At 41.6% G+C, this 13,518-nt stretch overlaps 1 protein-coding gene across 1 annotated transcript in view; it reads left to right on the forward strand.

Annotated features, from left to right (window-relative positions):
• LOC308691833 (cilia- and flagella-associated protein 91-like) overlaps positions 1-2,668 on the forward strand; it is a gene marked incomplete at both ends in the record, with an annotated part of 28,237 nt that extends 25,569 nt beyond the window's left edge. The window contains one exon of the mRNA XM_081367396.1: positions 2,574-2,668. Within this exon, the coding sequence (XP_081223522.1) occupies positions 2,574-2,668 (95 nt within the window). The remainder of the gene's footprint in view (positions 1-2,573) is intronic.
• Positions 2,669-13,518: the final 10,850 nt, after the last annotated feature.

The following is a 13,518-nucleotide window of genomic DNA, read 5'->3' on the forward strand; positions in this document are numbered from 1 at the left end:
CCATAGCAACGCTCTGTTTTTCATGGCAACGGTGTGTTATACCAGAGAATGTCTAACAAAGCGAGAAGTTTCACTCTCAGTACACTTCCGGCTTCTGATTGCAGTTCCACTCTGATTCCATATGAGGGCGCTCACAGGACGAGTGCAGAATGAATGGAGGTCTATGGTGCTATATCCATCAAAATCCACTTTTCTCAGGATATAATTTTTTGTCTAGTTTTTTTAATGTTGCATTCGAAAGGAGATGCAAAGAAATTACACATTGCTGGGTGTTAGATTTTTTAGAGTCACTTATTTGCTTTAAAAAGTCTTTTAAAATGTCAATGACGTCATACACATCGTACGACCAGAGATACTGCTTTACGGCAATCCTTCAGTCACTTTGGTGCTTTCGAGCTCTGCACTTTCTTTTCCCTCGAGGCATCGACAACACAGCTGACACAGGTAAACACACGTGCTAGAAGAGTTTTTGGTTTGTTTTTTTCTGGTCCTGCTTCGGATGCCACGATGCCATCAAACAGTAGCCTGGCAAGCCAGACCTACATCAAGATGTTAGGTCTGGCAACTCACCATAGACACGCTCAATCCGAGGGGCGGGATAAACGGCTGTCTTTCAAATTCCCTCTGCACGCAATAGGACAGCGCTTCAACCAACCAGAACGTTTTCCCAACAGCCGAGCTTAGTTGATAGATTCAACTTTTGCCATATCTGGCCGGCAAAACAACAAACACATCTTCCTTTTTTTAAGAATGACTGCGTTAGGGTTAGGGTTCAAAGAAAAACTTAACTCCAAGTCCTCCAGAATCGCGGCCAAAGCCGTTTCGAAAGACTGTTCTCCAGCAGCCGTCATTCTTTGTTTTCAAGTAGCAGCAGGTAACCGTCGCAACTCTGTCGTCATATGTTAAGCCCACCCCGCCTACTCTATACGCGACGTGATTGGCCTGACCCAATTTAGGTTTTTGCAGCTCGAAAGTCTATGGAGAGTTGCTAGACTGACCTGGCTGCAAAATACATTTTGATGCCGCTAGGGTGCGTCTAGATTTCTAGGCTAATCAAACGGTATCTCTGGTCGTAATCAGTCCTTCACTGACCAATCAGCGTTCATTAGCAGAATGCTAGCGTGTTATGGGCAACAACAACTCAACTTGTAAGAAATAGAAAGGACATAAGTACTCGTTCATTCAACTTTCGACCTATAACCCATGTTGAACTTGCAAAACCTACAATCCAATCTGAGATTTCTCAACCGCAATCGGGTGAAAGAGACAAATTTAGCCGTCTAGCCCCATAGACTCCCATTCATTTTGCATTCATGGGCAATCGCCCCCAGTGGAGCTCTGTTGGAACTACAACCAAAATTCGGTAAAAAAGGACTTAATAGGGAGTGGGCAGGCTCTCCGTAGATGGGCTCTGGTTATACTCACTGTCTATCAGAGTGCGAATTACCCCACCATAATTGGGGGGTACTGCTCCTTCACTTCTTCTATCATAATAATGTATTTTAATAATAAGATAATTAAATGTGTATTTTTTTGTAGATCATCATATAGCCTAACCCCCCCCCCTCCCCTCCCCTCCCCCCATACATTTTTTTGTGCATTTTAAAGATAAATTCATTAATCTGGTGCACTTTGAGTCACCCGAATCCACTATTAAAAATAAATAATCCAAAATTATAACTGTATTAAATTAGATTATTTTAAATATTTTTGAATATACAAATAAGGAATGTTGAAAAGAATGATAATTTATGAAACTAGCGTTTTGTCATTCAACGTTGACACTTGCTTGAGAAGTTGAAGTCATTCTCTATATCCGTTGCTTCTAGCCACGGTGGTTAAAAATGGTACGGTCCACAATAGGGGTGTCTGAAATCGCTTTACATTAAAATGTTCCTACAGTGAAAATAGGAGTTGACTTGTATTGTAACTGTAATTATATTTTTTCACAATATCAGAAAAATTATCTGACCCCCCCCAAAACTGATATTTCTGTCCCTTTGGGGGACAGTACCCCCTGTAATTCGAACTATGCTGTCTATGGTTATACTTTGCAGCGGTCTGTTATCAAGAAATAACAGACCGCATTCTACATTGGAATTCAACCAAGCCATGTAATAATAATTATTAAATATCTTTAAGCCGTTTAAATAATTAAACTATTAATTTCTACAACCAGTAATTCCTCACAAAAAATACTTTGTGGTACAAACCTTTGTTCATAGTTTGAGGATAAGGGAATGTTACACAACCTTTGGCATCGGTCTAATTTGGCTGCTTTTACCAAGTGACAGATGAATTTGTGCCAAATCATCATGCCTGTTATATTTAACCCTATAATAGTACTAATATAATATAATATATATTAGTATAAATATAGGTTAATACTAATTTCTGTAAAATATCCTTACAAGATTTTAGCCGAATATAAATTCTAAATGTAAACTAGATGTGTTCTGTCTCACCACTCTATCAGAACAGACATAAGAGCCAATCTCTGGTTGCGGCCCACTAGTTGAAACCCACTTGACAAAAATGCAACAAAAATGCAAACTTTGCTCATTTTCTTTTAGTTCGCCAGAGCCAGAGAAGGCATCTACAAGCAGCCCGTTCAATTATTTGTTGCAGTCCAGGATCTTCTGCGGCCTCCCAGCCCCCATCGCCCTGAGACCAGGGGCGGCTGGCCAATAGAGGGCGCTAAGTCATCCGTCTGTAGCCGGAGCCATAGGCCCTGTATCCTGGTGGAGACTAAGATAATACAAAGAAGTTACTGGTCCTAAAATAAACTAGTCAAAAACATCACTTCTATCATTTAAGGTCTGTATTATTATTTTAAAGACTTCTTTAAAGTCATTGAATTTTACTTTTAAAACATTTAAATACAAATTGTCCTATAAATGTATCAAATCTGAACTGCCTGTTGCATGATTTCTTTTAACATCTCCATGTCTATGATTTTCAACTGAAACGCTGTGCTTCACTATAAATAGCTTATTAACACTTATGGCACAGGCTCAGATAGCAGCTTATAACTGACATTGAGACTCTGAGGCATTCAGGACTGGTACTCTGCACTCTCATCAACTTTTATCATAGTTTCATTTTACTTTCTTTTGACTCTAGCCCAACTTAATACATTTGCCAATTGACATATATTTTCAAACACCCATATTTTATATTTGTATTTTGCCCACATCAGGGAATTTAGACATTACAAATTTCCACTCAGATTGTGTCTCTGGCCGTTTCAGCCACAGCACACACCAGGGTTGCGTTCAGCCCCGACAAAACGTTGCACAACGTTTTTTAAACAGAAACGGTGATGCGTTGAACACACTGTTCTGATGACGCAAGAGTTGCAACTATGGCAGCTGAGAAGGCCATTCTTAGGGAGCATTCCATTTGACCGTAAGTGGACTGCGAAGTGGACTTCACAGGGTATTCCGCCATCTTAAGTGAGATTCCAATCCGAAGGGAGCGAACATGTTCAGTTCGAAGGGCACTGCTCACGGCATAGGGAATAAGGCAACATCGATACATCACTTCACAGGAAGTCAGAACGGTCATAACTAACTATGGAGGAGTTTACGTATGTGTGTAAGTATTCATACATTTCGCCATTATTATACAAATGACAGTATTTTTAACGGTTATTGTTGTGAATATTACATATACTATTTTTGATGATTATAATTTACCTCAGTGAATGCAGCCAGCTTAGCTAGTTTGTGAAGTAAAGTGATTTTATTTTAGGTAGTTGTAAAATAGTGCAATATAATTGTAAATATATAACATAATAATAAAAATTAAAATATGAATGTAGTCCAATATATATTTATGTTATATCATAATCTGCGCGACCCCGTCGTTGACTTTCTTTGTTGACGTTTGCAGGGCGTTTCAAATGAGCGGTTAAGGTCTACATCGAACGCACATGGCACCCTTTAGCGTCAATATGACACGCACAGAGCTTTGTTCGGTTATGGGTAGGTTTAGGTCTGGTGTAGGGTTAGACCGCTAGGAGGCGCCTTCTGGCCCATTTCTATCTGCGTCTCATATTGACGCTAAAGGGTGCCATGTGCGTTCGATGTAGACGAAATGTCAAAAGCGCCAATATATGACGCCCTAGGATGAGAACGGGCTCACAGCTGCTTACAGCGTTTGCCCTCTTCTGTCTCACTGTTTGTTTCAGGACTCTTCATAAAGTATAAAATTTGTACTATATGCCATCAATTTCATTAAACCTGGTTTGAAACAGTATTCCCATCACATGGAAGTAAAATAATGCCAAATGTTTTTGAAAACAAAAAAGTCTGTTGAATTGCACTACTTGAAAAAAAAAATAGGCATTGCATTAACCATGTTTGCATTTTAATGCATTGTATTTTTAGGGCTTGCATTTTTATGGGCTCAAATTCAACATGGTTGAATATTTAAGGTGTGAATATTTCAATTAAAAACATTTCAAACACATTTTCATTATTAAAATTTCAATAATCCATATTCACCTTTCATATTTCACTTCCAAAATATTCAAACTGTTTAAAAATGCAACCTATAATATTCAACAGGCAATTTTCGATCCATTTTATGTCGCTTTGAAAATTCGCTTCCACAAATTCAGTGGTTCAAATTCAACAGAAAATACTACGTTGACATCCAGGAACTGCAGGAAAAGCAGTAGATTGCCGAGCATACTCTCCATCTGCTGTTAGTCAACCCCACCAGCAGGTGGTGCAAAAGCGCGTGTTGTTGACGAAGACCAGCAACAGTTAGAGTAAGCCATTCATTCATAAAACTAATTTACAGCAATGTAAGTGTATTTGTGATTATTATGACGGTTGTTCTCTTCCTGTGTAGCCTATATGCATCTTTCTCTACCGTGAACAAGATTATAATGATATTCCCCGATGCAGATGTAGGCTACAATCCAATGTTACATTTAGTAGTAATTGGATATTAATAGATCCAATGTTACATTTTTGAGGTTGCCATATTTCTCTTGATTGTTTTGTTCCCTTAACTTTATATTGTGGCGATGTGCTGCATGCAGGCTATTAGGGTTTCCCTCAATACTTCAGGATTCCCCTGCTGGACATATAAAACGCTTAACAAAGCTTAATGTATTAATACAGTGATATAAATGACCAAACTCGCAGGCAAGCAGATGGACGCAGAATAACGTGCAAAGTTTAATGCTGAGCGTTTCGCTGTGATAGACTGGCATAAAGTTGGCTTGACGTTGGACATTCACACATTTAGGGACCGTCTCTAATAGTCAGGTCCGAATCTTTAAGATTGTGTAACCCTGTAGGCATTTTTGAGGAAAAGTTGTTATACCACATTTTTAGGAAGTTCAATGTCTCCTAAATAAGGATCCACCGTATAACATTGAAATAAGGGTCCCATTTTCTTGTAATTGTTATTGAAACAATAGGTGCATTATTCACAGCCGAAACACTACAGGTGGATAGGGTAAAATTTTTAAGTTATAGATATCACCATAAAACCTTTCCAGTTTTTCACTTACATAGAGACAGACATTTTTTGTATTACAAGTTTTCTGAAATGTCATGTTTACATATGCAAATGAGGCATACCAATATATATATAGGCATACCAATATACACAATTCGAGGGGCAGGCATACCAGTACGCGGTTCTCTCTTTCGGGCTAGCCCTGTCTCCTCGCGTCTTCACGAAGGTTGTCGAGGCAGCCCTTGTTCCTCTCGACGACTGGCTGATCCTAGCTCACTCTCGAGACAAGGTTTGCGAACACAGGGATCTAGTGCTCTGGCACCTAGCTTGTCTGGGCCTTCGGGTCAACTGGGAGAAGAGCAAACTCTGCTCCATGCAAAGGATCTCTTTTCTCGGTATGGAAATCGACTCGGTCGCCATGTGCGCGCAGCTTACGAGCGAGCGCGCGCAGTCACTGCTAACTTGTCACTGCTAATGGCAACACGGCATGCTCCGAGTCCCAGTGACTTCGACCTGCCGTCAGACCTTCACCCAGTGGATGAACCTCAGTTTTCTATGGGCTGGAGTGCCCATAGAACGAGTTTCCTGGCATGTTGTTGTATCAACAGATGCCTCCACAATGGGCTAGGGCGCCATGTGCAATGGACATGCTGCCGCGGGCTCCTGGACAAGACCCCAGCGTCTTTGGCATGTCAATTGCCTCGAGTTGCAGGCTGTACGTCTCGCCCTGCACCGCTTCTGTGCGTTGCTCAGGGGTCAACACGTATTAGTCCGATCAGACAATACCGCCACAGTAGCGTACATCAACCGACAAGGTGGTCTGCGCTCCCGCCGCATATCGCAACTCGCCCGCCACCTCCTCATATGGAGTCAGAAGCATCTGAGGTTGCTTCGAGCCATTTATATCCCGGGAGACCTGAACCGTGCAGCTGATCTGTCTCGGTTTCGGCCTCTCGCTGGAGAATGGAGACTCCATCCCCAGTCGGTTCAGCTGATTTGGGATCAGTTCGGGGACGCACAGGTAGATCTGTTTGCCTCCCACGACTCGTCCCACTGCGACCTGTTTTATTCTCTGACCGAGGGCACGCTCGGCACGGATGCACTGGCGCACAGCTGGCCGCGGGGCCTCTGCAAGTATGCGTTTCCCCCAGTGAGCCTTCTTGCGCAGACTTTGCGCAAGATCAGGGAGGACGAGGAGCAGGTAATTTTGGTTGCCCCGAATTTGCACAACCGCACCTCCCTGGCCAATTCCCCTGAGGAAGGACCTGCTTTCTCAGGGACGGGGCACCCTATGGCACCCTCGTCCCGATCTTTGAAACCTCCATGTGTGGTTCCTGGACGGGACGAGGCAGGTTTGAGTACCCTACCACCAGCGGTGGTGGCTACCATCACTTCCGCTAGAGCATCGTCCACGAGACATGCCTATGCGTTGAAGTGGAACGTCAACTGGTGTTCTTCTAAACTTCAAGAACCCACGAAAGAACCCCGATCAGTGTCGCGCTTTCCTTCCTTCTGCAAGAAGGTTTGGAGCGAAGGTTGTCTCCCTCCACCCTGAAAGTGTATGGTGCCGCCATTGCAACACATCATGATGCAGTTGATGGTAAGTCCATTGGAAAGCACGACCTGATCATCAATTTCCTGAGAAGAGCGAGGAGACTGAATCCTCCTCGCCCTCCTCTCGTTCCCTCTTGGGACCTCTCAGTGGTTTTAACTGCTCTGCAGTGTGCTCCCTTTGAGCCTCTGCAATCAGTGGAGCTTAAGTTCCTGTCAATTGAGACAGTGCTCCTGGTTGCATTGGCCTCCATCAAGAGGGTAGGGGACCTGCAGGCATTTTCGGTTGACGAAGCGTGCCAGGAATTTGGACCGGCTAACTCTTACGTGATCCTGAGACCCCGGCCTGGATATGTGCCCAAGGTTCCCACCACACCCTTTCAAGACCAGGTGGTGAACCTGCAAGCGCTGCCCTGGGAGGAGGCAGACCCAGCCTTGGCACTGCTCTGTCCAGTACGCACCCTCCATGCTTACGTTGACAGAATGCATTGTTTCAGGACTTCAGACCAGCTCTTTGTCTGTCATGGTGGGAAGCTGAAGGGAAAGGCAAGCCAAGCAAAGGTTGTCTCACTGGATAGTGGATGCCATTGCTTTGGCTTACCAGCAGCAAGGTCGACCATGCCCCCTTGGTGTGACGGCCCACTCCACCTGGAGTGTGGCATCCTCTTGGGCTCTAGCGCATGGCGCCTCGCTAACAGACATCTGTAGAGCTGCAGGCTGGGTGACACCTAACACGGCCTCTGGGCGACCCCCACGTGTGTAGTCCACTGTAAGCCTCTCTGAGCATGTGTCTTTCCCTCGGCAAGCCACCTTGCCACCCCTGGGTTTGAAATATTCCACCTACGGCTGGACACCCCAGTGATTCTCAATATGCAGCCCCCTGGGGTCATGTGTATTCCAAATCCCCCCCTTCGGGCTGGGCATAATTGCATATTTCCACTGATATATGCTTCCCAGTGTACCTTGGTACCTTGGCATAATTCCAGCAGCCATTAAAAACTGTCCCTTTCATGTTAATGTTGTTTTTCATTGTTTACATGTTTAAATATTCTGAGAATGCATAGTTTAGTTCTAATGTTTAATGTTTAAACTGCAATAAATGCATTAAAACGTTTTTTTTGTTTTTGTTTTTTTGGCAGCCATTTTGTTTTTATTGTTTATGCCAAAACAGTAATGTTTACAACTTGTTATACGGCAAAAATGGATTCAGCACCTAAAAATCATATAGAAACAACACTTGAAGTACTTTTCCTCAAAAATGCCTACTGCATCTTATCCAGGGCTATTTATCTATTTTGGGACTTGACTATAAGTGTATACGACTTTGGTATACACGTGTGACACTGTCACACATGACACATATTTTAACCACTCTATATATTATATTGATTTTATGTATATTAGAGTTTTAATAGGTTTACATGTTGTCTTAGTCATTTTAATCCATTTTATTCCTCTTATCTTTTGTATGTGTGTATGTCTTTAAATTATTATTGGTTTGCCTGTCATGTGAGTAATCACATGACAGGAAACAGGAACAAGACCGTATAAAGCAGGCAGGCAGCATGTCAAACAATGGAGGTCGTTGCTCACTAGACGACCAGGTGATCACCAGCAAACTGGACTGTGGAGTTGCTTCAGTGGACTTGCCTTTCCAGCACTTTGGATTATCACTTCTGTGGACTTTGTATATACACCGGTGGACATTACTCACATTCACTTTGGGACAAGCAATACACCAGGATTCTTTGGACTGTTTTATGGTATGGTGCCACGGACTTCCACGCTTTCAACAGACTTAGTTTTCTTGTATTTATTGTGTTTTAAGTTCCTTGTGAATATTGTTTAATACACTTTTATTCCGGTTATATCTGTTGTTGTCTTATCTTTTAAAACACTTCACAAACTCTCACAGTTTAATCGGACCCCGATTTTAGTTAATGTAATTCAACCGAGAAGGCTGAACGTTACACACGTTTCTAACTTCGATAGCATTTGAATAGAACGACTTACAGTCATAAAACCAACTGTAAAGTGTTCATGTAGTGTCAGGCATAATGCGCACCCTTTGGATTTTGGTATGTATTCAAATAAATTGAAGTTTGCTATTGTAAGCCCATCTATTGGTCCAATAGGGGTTTCCAATAATACAGGGAAGGTTTCTCTGCGCGTTACTGTCTTTCCTTTTACGCAACACAACAAGATTAAATGGAACACAAGTCTCATGTATTTTCTTATTTCATCTGACTCCATAAATGAAAGGGTTTTAATGATATCTGAGCATCATTAAAACATGAACGAATGTTTGATTATTCTCTTAAACTCTGTTTATATTTTACCCGCTTAGATCAGGAAACTATATCGCTCCTTACCCAGGTCTCCAGCACAAGTGGTCAGCCCCGAAGATCAGAAGCGGAGGCAATTGGCTAAATATCTAGGATTTTGCCATAATTCCCACACGCAACAATCAAAGATATATTCAATAGCCCCCTTGGATGCCCTTCAGGAACTTAATTCAATCGTTTTACTTTAGTAGGTTTTGGCCACCATTAAAGGCGCCAGTAGATCAACTTTACTTCTCTTTAATAGCTTTGGATAAGCCAAGCCCGTGATTTTTCACGCACACTTCTCTAAAGTAACATTAAATTAGAACAGAAGTCATCGGAATCGTCCAAGCTAGGTTAATCAACCAGCATCTTGCTGATCCTAGATGGACAAAAACATCCTCTCATCCAAGTAGCCTGCACACTTCCTGATATCAGTTATTAGCCGTTGCTAATCTCTGACGCAACCTTGTAATATACGAATCCGTTAAAGGGGTGGTTCGGGATTTCTGACATCGGACCTCATTTTTAAGTCAGCCTGGTTGTTATTCATCAGTGGAGACATTTTTTAAAAAAAATTATCCAGTCCTTATATTTGGATAGTTAGCCGATGCTAGGCTAGCGCGAGTCAAGGGTAGATGTTAACCAGCCATTAAAAAACGTTTTACCCACTCCACAGTGCACCAAACACAATTCAATTATAACACTAGACTATCGATGCAAATGTCCGTTGAGAGAATAATGTTAGAAATCAAACTTACCTTTCATCACATTGCATTAGTTATAATTTGTTCCCTGTAATCATAAGCCTTGTCTACAGCAGCAGCGGAGTGATATTGATTACCTAGGCAACCGAGTGAGCCGGTACACACATGTACTGCACACACTGTAGTGCGCTTCTTTTCTGTGTTTACTTTTTGCCGCATTACTAACTGGAGCAAAGTAAAATTCCGGAGCTGCTGAGAAACTAGTTCCTTTGCGATCATTGAGATGAAAGGTAAGTTTGATTTCTAACATCATTCTCTCAACGTACATTTGCATCGATAGTCTAGTGTTATAATTGATTTGCGTTTGGTGCACTGTGGAGTGGGTAAAACGGTTTTTAATGGTTGGCTAACATCTACCCTTGACTCGCGCTAGCCTAGCATCGGCTAACTATCCAAATATAAGGACTGGATAATTTTTTTTTTTTAAATGTCTCCACTGATGAATAACAACCAGGCTGACTTAAAAATGAGGTCCGATGTCAAAAATCCTGAACCACCCCTTTAATCTGATTTGGGAAAAACAAGTCTCAGAGTCCTTCAGAAAAAAATCAAACTTTACAATTTATTGACCAGGTAATGAAGCAATAATTCAAAATCCAATTCGCAAGAATAAAATCATCAGTTAATCATAACATAACAGCAATTCAGAAATCGAAGAATTTGTAGAAATTATTACCTGGCAACGAAAATTACACACAACGGTTGTGTGGGCAGTCAACCTACAGACTCCTCGAATTTTTCTGCACCTCTTCCTTATATACCCAGATAATTCAATATTCTTACCAAATAGTGGTGTCTGTCATTATAATTAGATTTTGGTTCCCTATTCAGGGATTCACACTGGGAGATCAGAATTTGTATTTGAATAGGTTCTTGTTTTACATACAGGAGTATAGTCTGAATGGAGGATCTGGGGGAGGGAAACACCTTTAAGGGAAACACCTTTTACTTTTCTCATATTTTATAACTTCTTTTAGCTTTTCATTATAGTTGGGAGAATGAGACCATTTTACCAGGCGTACTGAGACACTTTAAATGATATCAAACATGCATAGATACTTCTTGTACATAGTTTACATTGCATAGGTTTTCAGTGTACTTCAGGTGAGGAGGAGGGGGGGATGAAGGGGAGATAGTGTGTGTGAAGTGTGAACTGCGCTGTGCACAGTTCAAGTGTTAATTTTCAGGGGGGGGGCTTTTGTTCCATCAAGGGGTTGACCAGACATGCTGGCACCAGCCTTACACTATTGAAGTTAGAGACGTGTATGCCAATGTTATATGCAACTTTAGAGACGGTCCCTAAATGTGCGAATGTCCAATGTCAAGCCAATTTTACATTTAGTCATTTAGCAGACGCTTTTATCCAAAGCGATTTAGTTAAACTAACAATAGGAGGACAACAATATGCAAGTGCTATGACTCTTCCCAGTTTAAGCTAATGCAGTACTCGTAGCCATACAGAAACACGCAGATAGAATGTCATCTTTATAAAGACGTGTTCTATCTGTGTAAGCTATAGGGACTGCTCTAGTTAGTGCTGAAGCAGGCAGGGGAGCGGTCACTGCGAAAAAAAGACAGGAATGTGCACCTGTCTGTACACTCTCTCTCCTCGCTGGTCTTACCAGCCGTGAAAACGACCTTTTAGCTCTCAAGTGCACCTTAGCAGCTGTGAGAACAGCTTTTGTTTGCTCAAGTCAAAACAAAACCAAAAGAAAAGAAAGAGAGAGAAAAAAGACAGCTCGCGCTGCTGTGCTGTGTCACCTGCACCAGTGTGGAGAGGTCAGAAGAAGAAGAAGCTCGCTCAGTTTCACAATCTCCTTGAAAATATGTAGAACACATCGAAGTGCTTGGCTCCTAATAAAAAAACTGAAATGCAATCGCACCTCTGCTCATTATATACCCGCGCTGCGAGGCTGGACAGCTGATGCAAATGATTGCATGCCAATGTGTATTGGCTCGTTTTAGTTTCACTTGAAGTAGATTAGCCTCGCTAGCGAGATTCCTATCAGTCGGTCACGACCTACAGAGAGTGACCAACTGGTAAGGGAACTAAAATACAACTCAAACATAGAATAGAAAACATTTATTTAGTTCTTAGATCTTTCCGCTGCTTATCCATGCTGTACTTCGACGGCTGGTCATGTTAGTGTATTGTATTAGTGTAGAATATAAATATTACTATATTACTAACCAAACTGACTTTATTTTCTGTCACACGTCTACAAGGTTTTATTGAGAATTAACAGAGGTTTAGATGTTTATGTCTTATTGAAAATGTTTTCGTTTGAGGTCACCTTCATGGAGTTCAGTGTTTGCTTTAGTTGGGCTCTTGACCCTTGACTTTAAGTTTGACCTTTTTTACAAAATATTTTATCCCCAAAGCCCTTGTTGATGTCTTGACAGAGAATGAAACAGATGAAGATGATTTGACTGATGAAATCCATACGAATATAGATGAAGATGAGGAAGAGGAGGAAAATGATGATTGAGAGTTTATATTCTACACTAATACAGTACACTACCCTAACATGACCAGTCGTCGAAGTACAGCATGGATAAGCAGCAAAAAGAGAACCAAATAAATGTTTTCTATTTTATGTTTGAGCTGCATTTTAGTTTCGCCCTTTGGCTGTAAAGAATGTTTACCTGTACAGAAGGTTACTAACGTTTAATCTATTGAAGGTTGGCTTTTAGATAACAGACTGCACACTAGAGTCATCTTTATTCCTTGTGTTGCGAGGACTTTGTGGACTTATGGAGCCCATATGGAATGGTAATGCTTGAAAGTTCCGTTTTCTCCGATTTGAGGTACAGTGGAGAACTTTGTTTATACCAGCTGTAATCCTCTAGATAGAAAGGTCATCTTGGACTTAAATTGAAGCTTATAAACTTGGGAAGTTTTTCATGTACATTTGAGGCAGTGATATATATAATAAAATGCTTGGAAATTATCACTTTTGATGACAATTTGTCAGACGGACAGACATTTTTTTGTCTTTTGGGGTATGTTGAGGGTGATATTTGACAGCAAAAAGGTAGCAATCCCCAGAATCTTTTTCTGCTAGTTTCCCCTATGTGTCAGGATACACCATGCAAAATCTTAGGGTTATATGGCCATTTCCCAAAAAGGGTGTTGTTTGACCAAACGGGACCGAGTTGGGGGTGGTCGTTATCAACTTGTGATGGCCCAAGGTATAGCCTAAGATAATTGGAAATAATAGTGAAAAAAAGGTAGCAAAAAACATCCTGAGGAGTGGACATGGCTCCCGGCCTATTTCCTATGGAGATTCGCAGACCGCATGCGAATGGGTCCGAACCGGGTCCCGAACGAGTGCGGTGCGGAAAAAATGGTGTCCGTTGGTCATCCGGATGCGTTAAAAAAATTTAACTCTTGCAAA

Source organism: Scardinius erythrophthalmus, assembly GCF_964197995.2.
Source record: "Scardinius erythrophthalmus genome assembly, chromosome: 6".
Classification (NCBI taxonomy): Eukaryota; Metazoa; Chordata; class Actinopteri; order Cypriniformes; family Leuciscidae; genus Scardinius; species Scardinius erythrophthalmus.